This window comes from Drosophila subpulchrella, chromosome 2R (genome assembly GCF_014743375.2).
Source record: "Drosophila subpulchrella strain 33 F10 #4 breed RU33 chromosome 2R, RU_Dsub_v1.1 Primary Assembly, whole genome shotgun sequence".
Classification (NCBI taxonomy): Eukaryota; Metazoa; Arthropoda; class Insecta; order Diptera; family Drosophilidae; genus Drosophila; species Drosophila subpulchrella.
Genome location: NC_050611.1, coordinates 1,331,203 through 1,348,386, shown reverse-complemented (window position 1 = coordinate 1,348,386; position 17,184 = coordinate 1,331,203). Strand labels below are relative to the sequence as shown.

Genomic DNA, 17,184 nt, shown 5'->3' with positions numbered 1-17,184 from the left:
ATTTAAAAAACAAACAAATTAAATGATTATTGGTTCAGCACACCAGAAATAATAATAATACCCTAAATATTTTTCAACCGAAAAAGTTAAACTCAAAAAATAATAAATTACTTGTGATTTTTATCATCATACTTATAACGATTAAGTCCCTTTAATAAAGCTAATAGTAAAGCCATTACATTTAATAACAACTCCTTTATTAACCGGTTAATAAAAGTAACACTAGTTTATGTTGGTACTTCTTTACGCCTAAAACTACATTACAAGTTAAAGTTATTGTGAGTTTCTTCTTTAACTTCAAGTTACATTTTTAATATACTCTTTTTTTAAGTTCAGGTATTTTTACGAGTTTCAGGTAACATTTGATACATTTCATTTCATTGCTCTTGAACTTCTATTGTCTCAATAATATATTTATAGTTTATTACATATGTTAAACTTAAATGTGTAATCTGAGATTACAGGTTTCTCAACAGTAAATTGTCTATTTTAGAGATATTTTTAAGGAAATTTGAGATAAACTTAAATACTTTTTTTCAACTAAAACTATTTTGATTTGGAAAAACAAATGAATTCCGGATTCACCAAGTGGTAAGGAAAACAACGTTATTTGTGAAGCATTGTTAAAAATGATTCTGGAAATGCAGCGATACGAATACTATGAGAACCACTTGCACTTGAGGCAAATGAAAACTGAGATTCCGAGGATAATGGTGGTGTACTTAAAGTAGTTGCGCACCTTCTTGCGCTTTCGCTCGGCCAGGATTTCGTTAAAGTCAATGAAAAGAGGATTCTGTGGGGGACTGAATGATCCAAGCTAAAAATATAATATAAATTAGTGGTGTTTAGAGTTTCAAGTCATTTTAAATCAGAACTTACATATTTTACGGTCTTTGTTATTTGGTTGAGCACATCGCGATATCCCTGAACATTGCTCTTTATAGTGGCCAGCTGCGTCTCGTTAGGATGCCCCATTTGGTCTTCTTCTTGGTTATTCAATACGAATCGCAAAGACGCCTGAATGATAACCAAATGCTGCAGATGATTGGCTGTGATCATTAGAATCTCGTAAAAGCTAAAGGAGAGTCTGTAAGTTAATGAGAAAGGGAACATAATCAATATCACACCCACTTGTCCATGTCCTTTTCTTTGACTCGAGCAACCGACGAGTTGCACCAATGATGAAGATGGAAGCTGCGGAGAAAGAAGCTTTACATTGCGGTCACCTAACATTAAAATCCACTTACTCCAGAATGCCCTTCAATATTTTGTGACGGTAGATGGGATACTCGATGCCCACCTTCCGGAGAGACTCCTCATCCATGACCAGGAACTCGGCCAGCGAGGTCCGTGCGATGGCAAAATGCTGAACCATATTTCCCACATTGATGGACTGCAGGATGCCGTTCAGCTCCTGGAAATACTCCGGGCAGTCACTTTTCAGGAAGATGCGTGGAATATGATCCCTTAGCGTGTTGTAGCCCAGAAAGTGGGTGGGCACCAGGTAGGTGGAGGCTGGTCGCGGCAGGATCTCCAGCAGATCGTAGTATCCATGGCACTCGGCCACCTGGGTGGGCGTGTATCCCTTGTTGTTAGCTATCGTGGCATTGACGCCTGCTTCCACCAGCAGCTTGACGACCTCCACGTGATTCCTTTCGATGGCATGGAAGATGGGCGTGCAGCCCTGATTATCCACTGCATCGAAGCTGACGTCCTTGATCAGGAGGCGCACCACGCCGGTGAAGCCGTTCTGGCAGGCGAACATAAAGGGTGTCATTCCGTATTTGTCGGACACATTGACCACGGCTCCGTGGCGCAGGAGTAGGCGCACTATTTTCTCCACCACATACGGATCCTTGTTTTGGCTGTCGCAAGCCATCATCAGCGGCATCACCGAGTCCAGCTGCCGGTTTACGTTGGCCTTTGCCTTCTCCACCAGCCACTCAACAATTTCGTAGTGTCCCTCGCGACAGGCGAGCATCAGCAAGTTGGGGCCTCCCTTCACGGTCTGGTCCACCTGGAAGACGAGCTTCTGCATCTCATCCCGCATCGTCTGTAGATCTCCGTCGAGCACCGCATTGTAGAGCTTCTGCTCGGGATCCACATAGGGTGCGGGTTTCGAGCGTTTGATCTGGGCAGTGTAAAAAGTAAGGCACCTAAGGATTATTCCGAATGAAGCAGTACCAAGGAGCACTCACATCATCCGAGAAGTAGAAGCCATCGTAGCTGCTGTCCGAGTCGGAGTCCTGGGGAGGTCCGTAATGGCTTAGGCTGCTCATCTTGTGGGATTGGCTTTAGAAAAATGCAAACTAAGGAGTCCTAGCACATTGTTGTGGCCAAAAATCAGGAAAAACGCGAAAGGAAGAAAGCACCAAAGCAAAAGTAGGGTTGCAAAAGCTTGTTCCATCGATTGTTACCGATAAATCAATGGCGCGCTTTTTAAACCAAACGATTCAGGAATACCAAACTTAAAACTATAAATAAATATGAATTGGATATTTATTTATTAAAAATAATAATATATTTTCAATTAAATAAAATATGACCTTTTAGTTAACATTATTTAAAATGTTTTTTTCTTTTAGTTACACAACTAAGTTTTTATGTGATCCTCAGTTTGATGTAATGGAAAACAATTCAATGCCTTAAAGAAGTAAAAGTTTTATTTTACAAAATTACGATTTAACATTGCATACATCTATATTTTGCAGTTCTACTTCTTTTTATCCTTTTTGGCGTACCGCGGTCCACCGAAGCTCTTGCCCTTGTTGAACTTATTCTTGCCCGCCTTGTTGGTAATCTTTACGCTGCTGGCCTTCTTCTTGGCGGTAATCTTGGTCATCTTTTTGTGCCGATTTGCCTCGGATCTGAAAAAGAAAGTTATAAGCTAATAAACCAAATCAAAAAAAGGGAAGAGCACTACTCACCTTAAACGCAGGGCTCCACCTCGACTGACATCAGTCAAATCGTTAGTAAATGCCGATTGACCGCCGCGCCGCTTGGGTTTGCTGTCCGAGGCACCGCCTTTGTGGGCTTCGGTGGCTGCTCCCAGCTTGCCCGGTCGCTTGCGCAGCTTGGCCATCTTGGCACGCACCAGCGACACCTTCTCGATTTCCTTCATAGCCCGCTCCTTGGCCAGCTGCTCGGGCGTCTTCTTCCTGGGCTCCTCCTTCTTCTTCTTGTTTCGCTTCGCCTCCAGCTCCTTAACCGGCGGTCCATCCTCGCCGTCGCCTCCGTACTCAGGCCGCTTGCGCTTTCCGGCTGTTTTTCCCTTTCCCTTGCCACCAGCTGGTTTTTCCTCGTCTCCCGTTGTCAAAGCTAGGCGATCCTTCTCTGCCTCGCGCTGCTGCTTCGTCTGGAACCAACCACGTCGCTCGTTGGTCTGGCCCAGCAGCTTGCGCTCTGTTTTGGAAAGCTGTTGCTCCGTTTTGGCTAGCTGCCGTTCAGCCTGTTCCTCATCCAGAATGTTTTCTAAATTGGAAGCAACAATCAATAGCTGATAAACTATAAATGTCTTTATAAATGCACTCACGAATCTCTGGCTCCAGGCTCGTAAGTTTGTTGCGGTATTTCTCAATGATCTCTGGCGGAATAATACGATTCTTGATAGTACTCTCGGCGTTCTTGATAATGTCCTTGACGATCTTACGCTCCTTTTCGCCGGCCAGGGAGACGGAGATACCAGCACGACCCGCACGAGCGGTACGACCCACTCGATGGATGTAGTGCTCTGTGGTGATGGGCATCACAAAGTTAATGACCGTCTTCACGCCCACAATATCAAGACCACGAGCGGCTACATCAGTGGCGATCAACACATCAATCTGTTCCTCCTTAAACTTCTTAAGCGACTCCAGACGCTGTTGCTGGGTTAGATTGCCGTGCAATTCACCAGCTCGAACGCCCAGAAGACCCAGCAAAATGTGCAATCGATGGGCCTGCTTCTTGGTTTGCACAAACACCATGCAGTGGTCATGGAACGTTCGGCAAATTAAACTAGCCAGGATGGGCTCGCGGTCGCCCTCCTTATCCTCACGTATGCGAATGAATTCCTGGCGCAGATTAAAGGCCACCTGCTGGTTGTTGTTGACGAACACCTTCACAGGCTTGTCCAGCGAAACAGCAGCCAGATCTTTGACCTGCTCGCTCATTGTAGCAGAGAACAACATGGTCTGCCGAGTTTTGCAACAGGAGTTGATGATCTCCTTCATCTGCTCCGCGAAGTACTCGTCCAACATACGATCGGCCTCGTCCAGAATAAGAACCTGTTCGGGATTTCATGTCATTAAATAATACAGAAACATCTGCGACAAAAATGGATATAGCTTAAGGATCAGCTTGCATCTGCCGCGCAGAAACAAGAACCATATTGTCCTCTTAGCTCGGGAAAGAGCTCAGAGCGCAAGGATGGATAATCATCATAGCTCAGGTAATTTAACGTTTTGCTCTTTGATTTTCTCACCTCAATGGAGTCCAAAGTAAAACTAGGAGTGTTTTTGATGTGATCAATGAGACGTCCGGGTGTGGCAATCACAATGTCGGGATTCTGGCGCAGTACCGCCTCCTGGGCCTTCACATCCAAACCACCGATTGCCAGACCAACATCTATGCTGGTGAACTGACACAACTGCTTGGTCACCTGATAGACCTGGGCTCCCAGCTCACGGGTGGGCACCAGAACCAGAACCCTGGTGATGGCCTTGTTGTTAAGAGGACGATAAAGCAGACGTTCTAGGGTTGGCAGCATATAAGCCGCCGTTTTGCCCGTTCCCGTGGCGGCGCAGCCACAGATATCGCGACCCAGTAAGGCCACCGGGATCGTGGAGGCCTGGATGGGCGTGGGGTAGATGTAGCCCAGCACTCCGATGGCACGCATGAGGGGACGCGACAGATTCATTTGGTAGAAGGAGGTGATCTGCTCGTTGGCCTCCACAGTGTCGTCGAACTGCATCTTCTCGCCCTCCTCCTCCTCATCCTCCTCGCCGCCCTTCTTTTTCTTGTTCTTGGACTGTTTCTTCTCCCTCAGTCGCAGGTTATCATGCTTCAGTTCGTCCTCGGAAAGATCTATTTCGCTCCCATCGCTCTGCTCCGCGGCCACTGCTTCAGCGCCACCTCTCTTTTGCAGCCGGGCTGCGATCTTGTCGTCGGTCTTTGTGCGCGCCTTCCTCTTCACATACTTCATCAAGTCGTCCCAGGTGTCCTGGTTGTACTCCTTCACCGAGGACACGAACTCGAAGCCCTTCTCGAACTCCGTCACCTTCTTGTGTCTCAGTTTGGTGGGTTGGTACTGTAGAGAAACCACGGAGCTCAATTTGGATTTGGGTTTAACACTGTGACTTCCCTACCTCCACTTCCGCATCGGAGTCCTCCGACAAGTTCTCTACCTCGGCATCATCCTCGATGGTGCCTATCAAGTCCAGGTTCTTGGTTGCACCCATTTTTCCCAGCTAAAAACTATTTTAAAATTCCAGCGCGTGTTTACAATTTAAAGCACACGTGTGGGTCGCTAGTGATGGGATAAACAGTGGCAAAGTCATCGTCTACGAATATCGATATCAGTCGAAAGTATTTAATTTGATAATAGCTTAAGCATAAAAGCATTTATTTCAATGTCTTATAATGTTTAGTTTTATTAATGACTATTATTATAAATATTTTTAGATGTCCTGAAAAAGTTTTTTTTTCTCGTTTGTTTTTAATTTTTTCGATATTTTGCAAGCCATCGAAACATCGATTTACTATGTGCCGGCAATGAAGTTCCCTCATCTCTAATTCCACACGATCAGCTGTTTTACCAATTTTGTTATGAAATTTGTTTGAGTTCCGGATAGAAAATGCTGCGTTTACTGACAAAAACCAGAGCCTTGCGGTAAGTTATTATAAACTTGAGAACACAAATAAAGAGGTGTAATAATCTGCTGTTTGCGCAGGCAATTGGTGCCAGCGACAGGTGGTACTTCATCTGCATCACGCTTATATGCGAAAAATCAGGGAGCAGCCAGCCAGAAACCGGAAGAGGACATGGTCAGCAACGAGCCCATTAAGTTCTTCGGCAGCCAGGCAGCCACTTGGCGGGCAAAGGACACCCGGAGCGGAGGATGCGATGAGTCGCTGTGGTACCAGCCCTACGTGATCTCCGCCAGCTTGGGCGTATTCCTCCTGTACTTCTGTGCTCTGCGAGAGGAAAGCGACATCGATCTGCGGCTGGAGGGCAATTTGTACGACCACGTTAGCGGCCTGGAAGAGGTTCAGCTCACGGTCAACTACAAGTACAACAAGGAGCACGGACTGGACACCAAGGAACAGGAGAGTCGGCTCAGGGAACTGGGCGTCGATCTGGGCCAGTTGGACGCTAAATTGGCCGCCCAGTAGTTTTAGAGTTGACTAATTGTACGTTTTTTGTTTCGTTAAGTGAGCAAGTTGGAGAAATTAAACATTTTTAGCAACTGAAAGGTAAAAGCGATATATATTACAAATGTTTGAGGCGCTAGTTTGGTTTTACTAATAAGGGTTATTTAACAACGTTCACTTCTGTTCAACGAAAGCACTAATATATTATTTGGTGGTGCCATGGAAAGCTAGGTTAAATTTTATGTACATCAATATAATTTGTACACGACAGCGCTGTGTTTTTCAACAGAATTTTTTAACACAGTGTTAAAATATTTAGTGGTTTTCATTGAAAAATACAGTATCTGTACTAGAAAGTTATTATTTTTAGATGAATGCAGAAAGTTTTTTTAAAATTAAAACAAGGAAGAGCCTTATCGAGTGACTCGACAATCAGATACCCGTAACAAAGTTAAGACTTTAAAATAAATATAATTTTTACATATACTTTTCACATTTATCTACTTGCTGGCACATTATTGACGATATGCCAGATCGGGGCGCAAAATCACTACTTTTTACCTAATGGTCCAAAAAAATTATTCAAGTTTTAATCTTTGAAAATGTGAAATGTGGGATTAAAAATATAGGTTCTAAGAGTGCCACGCCCACAAACGCACATAACGCTAAAATCTGTCTGCCGCCCACATAACCATATATTGAAATCGCGGGTAGGTGGCGCTTTTCAATCTCGATTTGTTCCTCGTATTTTGCTCCCTTTAGCTAAGTAACGGGTATCTGATAGTCGAGGCACTCGACTATAGCGTACTTCCTTGTTTTAATTGCAACCTTTTGAGTAATATTAAGAAAATATGCGGTTTGGAGTGGTTCAGCTCCGAAATGGCTCACAGCACTGTTTAAAATGGTCATTTAATCAATTACGAATGAATTGCATTCGACTAGCTGGCACAATTAGATGTACCTTGCAGGTTGCATAATTGAGGGCTTACATGAACACCACACGGGCATTAGCATTCGATTATAAATATAGTAAATAGAGAAAGCACTGCTCATTTGCGAAGGCGAGTCGTCGGGGCCAGTATCATAACATTACAAAATGCAGACTGACATTTTGAAATTTTATAACAACAAGACTGTTTTCGTAACAGGAGGAACTGGATTTCTGGGCAAAGGTATACTATCTGACAATAGCAAGGATATATCCGGATTAAATTTCTAGTACAAATCGTTTTTGTATGAAGACCAGATACTCGTAGAGTAAAAGGGTATACTAGATTCGTCGGAAAGTATGTATAAGGTAGAAGGAAGCCTTTTCAACCTCAAAAGGTTCATTTGTTCTTGGTCAGGATCAGTAGTCGAGACGATCTAGCCATGTCCGTCAGTCCGCATGACCTGGAAACTATGTGGAAACTATAAAAGCTACAATATGGACATTTGTTGCTCCTAGAATTTCAATGTTAGAATAAAAATTTTAACTAAAAAGTATTGCTCTCGTCAATTGACCTAAAAAAAAATGTTAATACGCCACTCAACACAAACCTCAAAAAAACCTTCCGGATAAACGCTGGTATGTCGGAAACTTATAAAGTTATAAAGTGGGATTGGGCATATACATTTTAGAGATTCTTTTGCATTGCAAGTGTATTTCAAAAGGGTGCCACACCCACTCCAACGCCAACAAACCGCCCAAAACTGTGGCACCCACAGTTTCAATGATTAAAATTTAAAATCTATTTTATTTTATTTCTATGTCAATACTTATCAGCACGCCGAAAATAGTTTAAATCGGACCATTAGTTCACATGTAATGATTTTACGCTATCTAGAAAAAACATCGTCAATAACGTCACAGCCAGTAGATACAAGTGTAAAATAGTACATTTTAATGTCGATGAAATAAAAAAGTATATTTATTTTAAATTAACGAGTATCTAATTGTTCTCCCTTGTTTCTTTCAGTGATCATTGAGAAGTTGTTGCGTTCCACAGATGTTAAACGTGTATATTTTTTGGTGAGGCCCAAGAAGAATGACAGTGTGCAAGGACGATTCGAAGCTTGGAAAAACGAACCTGTAAGTCCAAATTTTGTGATTACGTGAAAAATTGTATAAAACGTTAGTTATACTAAAACAGCTAAGCGATGATGATCTAGGATGTAGTCGTCAAATTTTCGTTCAAAACATCCCTTAAAATCAGCAAATACGTAAATACTTTGATAAGAATGTAGGTAAATTGAAAGTTATGTAAAAAGAATAACAATTATTGGTTTTATGCAACTAAATTGAATATATATATACAGATATGTTCAATAGGGCTGTCCACATTTGCATGGAACGTTTCCGGAAATAAATGAGCATTGACTTCAAAATTTATTCTAATCTGGTGACTTATATTACGTAGTATGACTTTTGGTCTCCCCCACTATAAAAATTATTCCAACAATAAATTTACATGAATAGAAATGGCAGAACAATTTTTTACGCCTTACTCGCATGGTAAACATTATTGCACAGCGCAACAGACTACAAATGTTTTAAATGGCTATACAAACAATCCGGGTGCATTTTTTCAATAAATGTAGTTTCAAAAGCCTTAGCATTGCGGTTCATTTTTGGAAGACCACTTCATTCGTCGCCCCGAAAGGCATTGCAGTGGCCATCCGATCGACCCAATTTGCAGCACATTTTCAATATCGTCCTCAATAGCAACAATCGTTTACGAGTCGACATGTAGTAGAAATATCCAACGGTGTTAAACCGCACATTTTAATAATCGTTACTCGTTGTGTAATACGGTATATTAGATTCGTCGGGAGCTAGAAAGTTGGGATAAGTCATGCAGATTCTAGAGATTCTTGCGCGGATCAAGTTTAGTACCACACCACTCTTACAACCATATCGCTATAACCTGTCCGCCTCCCACATTTTTTACTATTTGTGAAAATCGTAAATGGAATGTTGTTTTACTATCATGCCAAAAATGGTTCAATCCATTCATTAAAAGGCTAAAGCAGCAGACTTGCTGCATGCACATCTTCGACTCCCTTGCACTACCTTTAGCTGAGTAACGAGTATCTGATAGTCGAGGCCATCGACTTTAGCATTTTAAAAGCCTAAGTCTATAAATAAAAAATTATATTTCTTTGAATACGTTTGGTTCACATCAGTATCTACCCAATTTAAGATTGAGAACATGATTATATTTGTTAGACCACCTCAATGTACATATGGGATCCGTGATGATAGCAAAATTTCAAGATATCACTGTGGACGGCAGTCCACGTAGTTATAGCTATTATTCCAAAAACAATATTTTGGAGGACTTTCCAAAATGAAAATGTTGCATGCTTAAAAGCCTAATAATGTTGTTGAAGCTTGCATACTAAAATCATTTTAGAAAGTGTATTTATTTAGTCGAATTTACAAGCAATTTTCGACACAAAATTTGATATCAGAACTTTTGTAAGTAGAAGGTGCGCTCGCCATACCCATTACCTCGCTAAGAGCTGTAATTATTTGATAATTATTAATTGTTTTTTATAAATGAATCAATTTCGAATCGGACGAATATATTTTTTGCAGGTTTTTGAGCCCCTACTCAAGGTCAAGCCAAATGCTTTGCAGTTGGTGACGCCCATTCCGGGGGACTGCAGCGAACTGGGTCTGGGTCTCAGCGACGGGGATCGAAGGATACTGACCTCCCAGGTCCATGTGGTCATTCATAGTGCAGCCTCCGTCCGCTTTGTGGAGCCTCTTCATAAGGCCCTAAACATCAATACGCGAGGCACGAGCTTAATGCTCCAGCTGGCCAAGGAGATGCAGTGCCTCGAGGCCTTTGTTCATATCTCCACAGCCTTCTCTAACTGCCCTTTGGATCACATCGGGGAGCAATTCTATCCGGAGATATTGACATGCCCGGCTGCCAAGGTGCTGGAATTTAACGAGTCTTTAACCACAGAAGTGGTGGACAACATTGCTCCAGCTTTATTGGGAAAATTTCCAAACACCTACACATATACCAAGGCCCTGGCCGAGCAGGTGATCCAGCTGGAGGCTAAGGACGTTCCAATCTGCATTTTTCGACCTGCCATTAGTAAGCTATTGTATGCGTATACATGTAAAATACTCTTCAACGGATGTGCAAATTTATAAGATATGGTTTAGAAATGCATTTTTTTCCAAAAACAAAGGCTAAACAAATTTCGAACAGATCCCCATATATCTTCAATGTCAACCGGGACTAATATGAATGTTTTGTAATTTGCAGTTTTAGCCAACTTCAAGGAACCATTGTCGGGATGGATTGACAACCCTCACGGATTCGTAGCCATGATATACGGCATTGCGATGGGTATACTCCGCCTAGTATATGCCAACCCTAAAGCGAGGGCATTAATTGTTCCTGGCGACTATTGCGCCAACGTGGCTTTGGCTTCTGGATGGCATGTGGCCAAGAATGCTGGATCAAACTCGACACCGCCCATTTACACCCTCGCACCGCCCAAAACGAATTGTGTCACCTTCGGAGAGGCAACTAAGATGTATCTCGAATACAACAGTAAATTTCCGGTCGTTAAATCGATTTGGTATCCATTTGTCCACATCACCACCTGTATTTGGCTATTTAAAGTGGGGAGTATATTTTATCACATGCTGCCCGGTCTTCTGTTTGATCTCCTCTTACGGCTTCAAGGCAAACAGCCCATCCTGATAAAAAGTTATCACAAGATCCACGAAGCACTGATACTCCTGTACCCATTCAGCGGAAAAACGTACGAAATGGATACGAATAATACCAACCATATGTGGGAGTCTATGTCACCGGAAGATAAATCAATATTTCCGTTCGATATGTCCAGTCTGAACTGGGAGGAGTACCGCAATTGCATTATGTCCGGGATGCGTGGTTTCCTTTTCAAGGAGTCCTGGGACACATTGGAACAGGCTAAACGGAAACACTTCTGGTGCGCAGTACTTATGTAGATTTGAAAACACTGATTACTATTTGTAATGTCATTTCCAGGTTTCACATAATGCATCGCTTTCTTCAAGTGGTACTTTGCCTTATTGTTGGCAAACTTATCTGGATCTCGTACAATCTTATTACTGATCAATATTTAGAAGCCATAGAGGTTACTCTATCACCCCCGAAAGCCAATTTTCAAATTATGTAACACTGGGTAATGATTTAATCAAGGAAAGTAACTGGGTAAAGAAACGAAAAATGTAAAAAAAGATTAAAATAACAAAAATGCCTTCAATGTACCCATTACTCCTAAACTTTTTAATAAATCAACATTTAGTTATGAAAAGGTGAATTCAAAATCCAGATAATTTCTAACTTTGTTTAAAAACAAACTTTAGTCGATGGCCTCGACTATCAAATACTCATTATTCACCTAAAGGGGTGAGAGGGAGATAGAGACTTGCGGCAAAGCAAATGGTCCAATCTCATTTTATTTCATCTCAATTTTTGGCATATAAGATTTGTTTAAACAAATTTGTTTGGTATCTCCGAGTTTTTAATTATATCTCGAGTTGCTCTTAACTAATGTAGGTGATACTATACAACTAAACGTTACCCTTTTTTCGAGTTTTTACGATATCAACATACGCCTTACAGTCACTAAGTTGAAAAAAATTCAACATTTTCAAAGCTTGTCGAGTTGTGGCTCACAATATACTCAATATAGCCTTATTATCTATTCAGCAAAATTAAGGGTGACATTATAGTTGTAAAATAAATCATATGTTATGAAAAAAAAACCTCGGAGATAACAAAAAAACTGTTCAAAAATAAGTATTTTCAAAAACCTATTAAATAGCTGCCGGAGTTTTGCGATGCGGTTGCTGACTGCTTGATGGATGCTGGAAATAGATGCTGGAAATAGATGCCGGTGCTTTGCGGAGCGGATGATGAGGCCGGAAGCCGAAGCCCAATGCTGTTGATGTAGGCGATTTTAAAGAAAAACAAGGAAGAACGCTATAGTCGAGTACCATGACTATCAGATACCCGTTACTCAGCTAAAGGGACCAAAGGGAAATGGAGATATGCAAGCAGCAAAGCGCGATTGAAATGCGCCACCTACCGGCGGTAGACAGATTTAAGCGTTATGGGCGTTAGAGTGGGCGTGGCGAATTTTTTTTGGATCAATCGATAGGTATTGACGAGATCAATACATTTCAGTTAAAATTTTTTATCTAGCATGAAAATTGTGGGCGCCACAGCTTTGGCCGGTTTTTGAGCGTTGGAGTGGGCGTAGCACATTCGCGTAACAAACTTACGCTGCGTACAAAGCTACGGAATCAAAATCTGAGATCCCAATTATCTATCTTTGATAGTTGGCGAACTTTTTTTTGGGTCAATCGATAGGTATTGATGAGAACAATACATTTCAGTTAAAATTTTTATTCTAGCATCAAAACTGTAGGAGCCATATTTTTGGGCGGTTTGTGGGCGTTAGAGTGGGCATGGCACTCTGCTGAAACAAACTTGCGCTGCGCAGGAATCTCAGGAATCTGCACGCCTAATCCCAGTATTGTAGCTCTTATAGTTTCACATATCTCAGCGTTCATCCGGACAGACGGCCAGACGGACATGGCTATATCGACTCGGCTAGTGATTCTGATCAAGAATATATATACTTTATGGGGTCGGAAACGCTTCCTTCTGCCTGTTACATACTTTCCGACGAATCTAGTATACCCTTTTACTCAACGAGTAACGGGTATAACAAGGAAGAACGCTATAGTCGAGTACCTCGACTATCAGATACCCGTTACTTAGCTAAAGGGACCAAAGGGAAATGGAGATAAGCAAGCAGCGAAGCGAGACTGAAATGCGCCACCTACCGGCGGTAGACAGATTTAAGCGTTATGGGCGTTAGAGTGGACTTGGCAAACTTTTTTTTGGGGTCAATCGATAGGTATTGACGAGACTAATACATTTCAGCTAAAATTTTGTTTCTTGCATGCAAATTGTGGGCGCCACAGGTTTGGGCGGTTTGTGGGCGTTAGAGTGGGCGTGGCATATTCGCGTAACAAACTTGCGCTGCGCTCAAGGCTACGGAATCTAAATCTGAAATCCCAATTCTCTATTTTTGATAGTTTCCGGGATATCCGCGTTGAAACCTACGATTTTTTTAAGTTTGTGGGCGTTAAAGTGGGCGTGGCAAAGTTTTTTTTGGGTCAATCGAAAGGTATTGATAAGAACAAAACATTTCAGCTAAAATTTTTATTCTAGCATCAAAACTGTGGGAGCCACAGTTTTGGGCGGTTTGTGGGCGTTAGAGTGCGCGAGTTATTGTATCTGCCAAGTTAGCGGTGGTCCAAGGGGGTTCCAATTATCCGTATAATAGTCCTCAGAATTGGTATTTGGGACTTCAATATTTATAATTGTTGGAAATAATACGAGTTGAAATAAAATAAGTATGTCTTCGATGATAAAAGTGAATTTCTAGACTGACTTCATATATTGTTTAGCGGTGGCCGAGAAGCCGCCGCTGCCAAAAGTGTACATAAAATCTTATATACTATACATAAGGGCTTGTACACTAATACAAGATGAAATAAAGAGTGTTTATACAGCAATCCGTTCGAAGTGTCTGCTTGTGTCATATTTCCTGTGGCGAGGGGCGGGGCATCCTGTTGCGATGTCATCAAAACGTAAGCGTTGCCGGGTCTAAACAATGTTTCAGTTTGCATCATAATTGCATCCAAATGTGTGGGCTCAAGTGGTCGCCCAGTCAGCGTACCATTTCTAGGGTAGCTCTGGGAGGTTTGGCCGGAGGCTCGTTGCCTACCGACTGGTCGGTAACTCGCGTGGCACCCTGCTGAAACAAACTTGCGCTGCGCAGGAAGAACAAGAACCTACATGTCAAGTCCCAACAAGTCATACGGACAGATGGACACGGCTAGATCGACTCGGCTAGTGATCCTGATCAAGAATATACACTGGTCGGCATAAGTATTTTGAAAAAACAAAAGCTAAGTATATACTAAGTATATATACTTATGGCGACCAGTGTATGTACTTTATGGGGTCGGAAACGCTTCCTTTTGTCTGTTGAATATTTTCCGACGAGTCTAGTATACCCTTTTACTCTACGAGTAACGGGTATAACAAGAAACATCTATCAGACGTCGCCACCTTGCGGATGGTAGCGGTTTTATTGGCCATGCAAGGTTATTTTCACTTATTAACTTAGCTATAACTTATTAAATAACAGGGCGCTTGGTATGACAATGAAGTAAATTTTTGTTACATACTTTCCGACGAAAACAATATAATCTTGTTCTCTACAAGTAACGGAGCTGAATACCAAGCCGTTTTTTCTAAAATTTTATATTTTTTATTTATTTTTCATTTTTTTATGGTAAAAAAATATTAGTTAGCTAGAAAAGTTTGTCAAAAATTACGTTTTTTACTCACAAGTCCTTCGAAAAATAAAAAAATTCCAATTAAAAGTAGTAAAAAATGTAAAGGAAGTACAAACAATAAATAGGCCAACAATGCTCGTATTTTCACAAAAAAAAATTCATAAAAGAAAGACATTTTTTGGCGTTTATTGTATTCTCATTAAAATTGAAAAAAAAAAATCGTCTTAATCCAGTTTTTACTGATTTATTTTATAATATAAAGTTATGAAAACCCAAATACCCTCGCTTGACTTGGTGGGTTTTGCAATTCTAAAGCCTTAAAAGGTTTTTCAAAACTGTCATCTCTGAGTGTGACCAAACTGCCTTACATCTGGTAATCGCCCCCAGCTGATTGCTATCGATAGGAACAGCTGAGTTCCGCCCGCAGGTGTGCACACATTGTGATTCCGATAAGAAACCCGCAGGAAAAGTAGAAAAAGTAAACTGATCGCGACCGCTATATCCATTATCTGTGTGTTTCATGCACACGTCCGCTGACACCCAGCCGGCTCCACCCCCAAAAGCATCTTTCAGTGGAAGGCAAAAGACTTCAGCAGTATGGTGAGTAGACAAAGAAGCCCTATCGCGCACTGGCCCCCGCCCATTCGAACCGCCTGATTTGCATCCCATCACGCATTTTCAGAGCTACGATGACGACGACTATCCGGCGGACACGTTCCCCAAGGATTTCGGCTACCGGGCGTACAACCAGGATGGCCTGGAACTGGAGCCCAATGCAACGGGCAACAGCGAGACAAAACCGCGCATTCTCCTAATGGGAATGCGGAGATCCGGCAAGAGCTCCATCCAGAAGGTGGTCTTCCACAAGATGTCGCCGAACGAGACCCTCTTCTTGGAGTCCACCAGCAAGATCGTGAAGGACGACATCAACAACTCCAGTTTCGTGCAGTTCCAGATCTGGGACTTCCCCGGCCAGATAGACTTTTTCGAGCCGACCTTTGACGCCGATATGATCTTCGGCGGCTGTGGCGCCCTAGTCTTCGTCATCGACGCAAAGGATGACTACAACGAGGCGCTGACCAAGTTCAAGAACACAGTACTGCAGGCCTACAAGGTGAACCAGCGCATCAAGTTCGAAGTTTTCATACACAAGGTAATATCCGTGATTTAAGTGCTTATCGGCGTTGATAACCCAGCGACACCTGCTTGCTTCCCAGGTGGATGGCATCAGCGACGACTCAAAAATGGAATCGCAGCGGGATATCCACCAGCGGTCGTCGGATGACCTCAGCGAGGCCGGCCTCAATCAGATTCACCTGAGCTTCCATCTGACCTCCATATACGATCACTCGATCTTCGAGGCCTTCTCCAAGGTGGTGCAGAAGCTTATTCCCCAGCTGCCCACGCTGGAGAACCTGTTGAACATCTTTATACCAGTATGTTGGGATTGCTTTTAAGATTTCAAACTACCCATCTAACCCCGTAATCCTTGCAGAACTCAGGCATCGAAAAGGCCTTTCTGTTCGACGTGGTTTCCAAGATATACATAGCCACGGACTCCTCGCCTGTCGATATGCAGACCTACGAGCTCTGCTGCGACATGATTGACGTGGTCATAGATCTGTCCAGCATATACAGGCAAGCTACTTTATTCCTTTAACTTTACTGGGTCTAACATCGGTTCCTTGCAGCTCCGAGGAAACCGCCTTTGATAGCGGAAGCTCTAGTCTCATCAAGCTGAACAACAACACGATACTCTACCTGCGGGAGGTGAACAAGTTCCTGGCCCTGGTCTGCATCCTGCGCGAGGAGAACTTTAACCGACAAGGCGTCATCGACTACAACTTCATCTGCTTCAGGGACGCCATCAGCGAGGTGTTCGAGCTTCGGCTGAAGCGCCAAAAGCAGCTGGAGAACAACGACCCGGACGACGACGACCTGGTCGAGGAGCAGACCCTGATTCGCCATGGCCATGACGCAGCTGGGATGTCGCGAGCGCAGCCGATCAATTAGGCGCACTCCATCCCCCGGCGGCGAGCCCCATTTATTTTGCCCTACGCTACCTTCTCTGTGGACACATCGATTCCAATTTGTACGTTCTCTTTCGTTATATCTGCTGTTACTTTTGTCTACTGATACGTTAAGTCGCCACTCCCACAGAGCAGGTTAACAAATTGCCCAGCGGTTGAAATTAATGATAATGCTACCAATAAATATGTCTATTTTTAAATACAAACGTGGGTTGGTTTTTGATAATATCGTTGTAAAAGCTTTTTTAATTTTATCATACTGTTCATTTCAAGTTGATGGATTCGTAAACCAGTTTCTTTTTTATTTAAAGTTAGACCATTACATTTAGTTCACTGATATTAAATTGGCTTATTCTTTAAAAATCATAGTACTCTTAGTTCTGTCAACGTAAAACTATGTAAAGTAGTTATTTCCAAAATTCAGTA

At 42.5% G+C, this 17,184-nt stretch overlaps 5 protein-coding genes across 5 annotated transcripts; 3 read left to right on the top strand and 2 right to left on the bottom strand.

Annotated features, from left to right (window-relative positions):
• Window positions 1–175: 175 nt before the first annotated feature.
• On the bottom strand, window positions 176–2,385 carry LOC119550617 (poly [ADP-ribose] polymerase tankyrase-1). The gene is made up of 5 exons (XM_037859444.1): window positions 2,199–2,385; window positions 1,248–2,131; window positions 1,132–1,194; window positions 880–1,075; window positions 176–817 (listed from the first exon to the last, which is right to left on the bottom strand). The coding sequence occupies exons 1-5, from the start codon at window positions 2,277–2,279 to the stop codon at window positions 659–661; spliced, it is 1,383 nt and encodes a 460-aa protein (XP_037715372.1). The 5' UTR covers window positions 2,280–2,385; the 3' UTR covers window positions 176–658.
• A 256-nt stretch (window positions 2,386–2,641) lies between these two features.
• LOC119550616 (probable ATP-dependent RNA helicase DDX27) lies at window positions 2,642–5,511 on the bottom strand. The gene is made up of 5 exons (XM_037859443.1): window positions 5,346–5,511; window positions 4,463–5,287; window positions 3,533–4,265; window positions 2,928–3,471; window positions 2,642–2,867 (listed from the first exon to the last, which is right to left on the bottom strand). The coding sequence occupies exons 1-5, from the start codon at window positions 5,436–5,438 to the stop codon at window positions 2,714–2,716; spliced, it is 2,349 nt and encodes a 782-aa protein (XP_037715371.1). The 5' UTR covers window positions 5,439–5,511; the 3' UTR covers window positions 2,642–2,713.
• Window positions 5,512–5,729: 218 nt separating this feature from the next.
• On the top strand, window positions 5,730–6,480 carry LOC119550380. Its single transcript, XM_037859030.1, has 2 exons — window positions 5,730–5,869; window positions 5,931–6,480. The coding sequence occupies exons 1-2, from the start codon at window positions 5,835–5,837 to the stop codon at window positions 6,370–6,372; spliced, it is 477 nt and encodes a 158-aa protein (XP_037714958.1). The 5' UTR covers window positions 5,730–5,834; the 3' UTR covers window positions 6,373–6,480.
• Window positions 6,481–7,388: 908 nt separating this feature from the next.
• LOC119551150 (fatty acyl-CoA reductase wat) lies at window positions 7,389–11,621 on the top strand. The gene is made up of 5 exons (XM_037860342.1): window positions 7,389–7,523; window positions 8,310–8,422; window positions 9,932–10,442; window positions 10,617–11,313; window positions 11,373–11,621. Exons 1-5 carry the CDS (start codon window positions 7,448–7,450, stop codon window positions 11,521–11,523), a joined length of 1,548 nt encoding a protein of 515 aa, XP_037716270.1. The 5' UTR covers window positions 7,389–7,447; the 3' UTR covers window positions 11,524–11,621.
• A 3,522-nt stretch (window positions 11,622–15,143) lies between these two features.
• LOC119551884 (ras-related GTP-binding protein C) lies at window positions 15,144–16,964 on the top strand. Its single transcript, XM_037861480.1, has 5 exons — window positions 15,144–15,328; window positions 15,411–15,881; window positions 15,946–16,164; window positions 16,224–16,366; window positions 16,420–16,964. The coding sequence occupies exons 1-5, from the start codon at window positions 15,326–15,328 to the stop codon at window positions 16,739–16,741; spliced, it is 1,158 nt and encodes a 385-aa protein (XP_037717408.1). The 5' UTR covers window positions 15,144–15,325; the 3' UTR covers window positions 16,742–16,964.
• The last annotated feature ends 220 nt before the right edge of the window (window positions 16,965–17,184 follow it).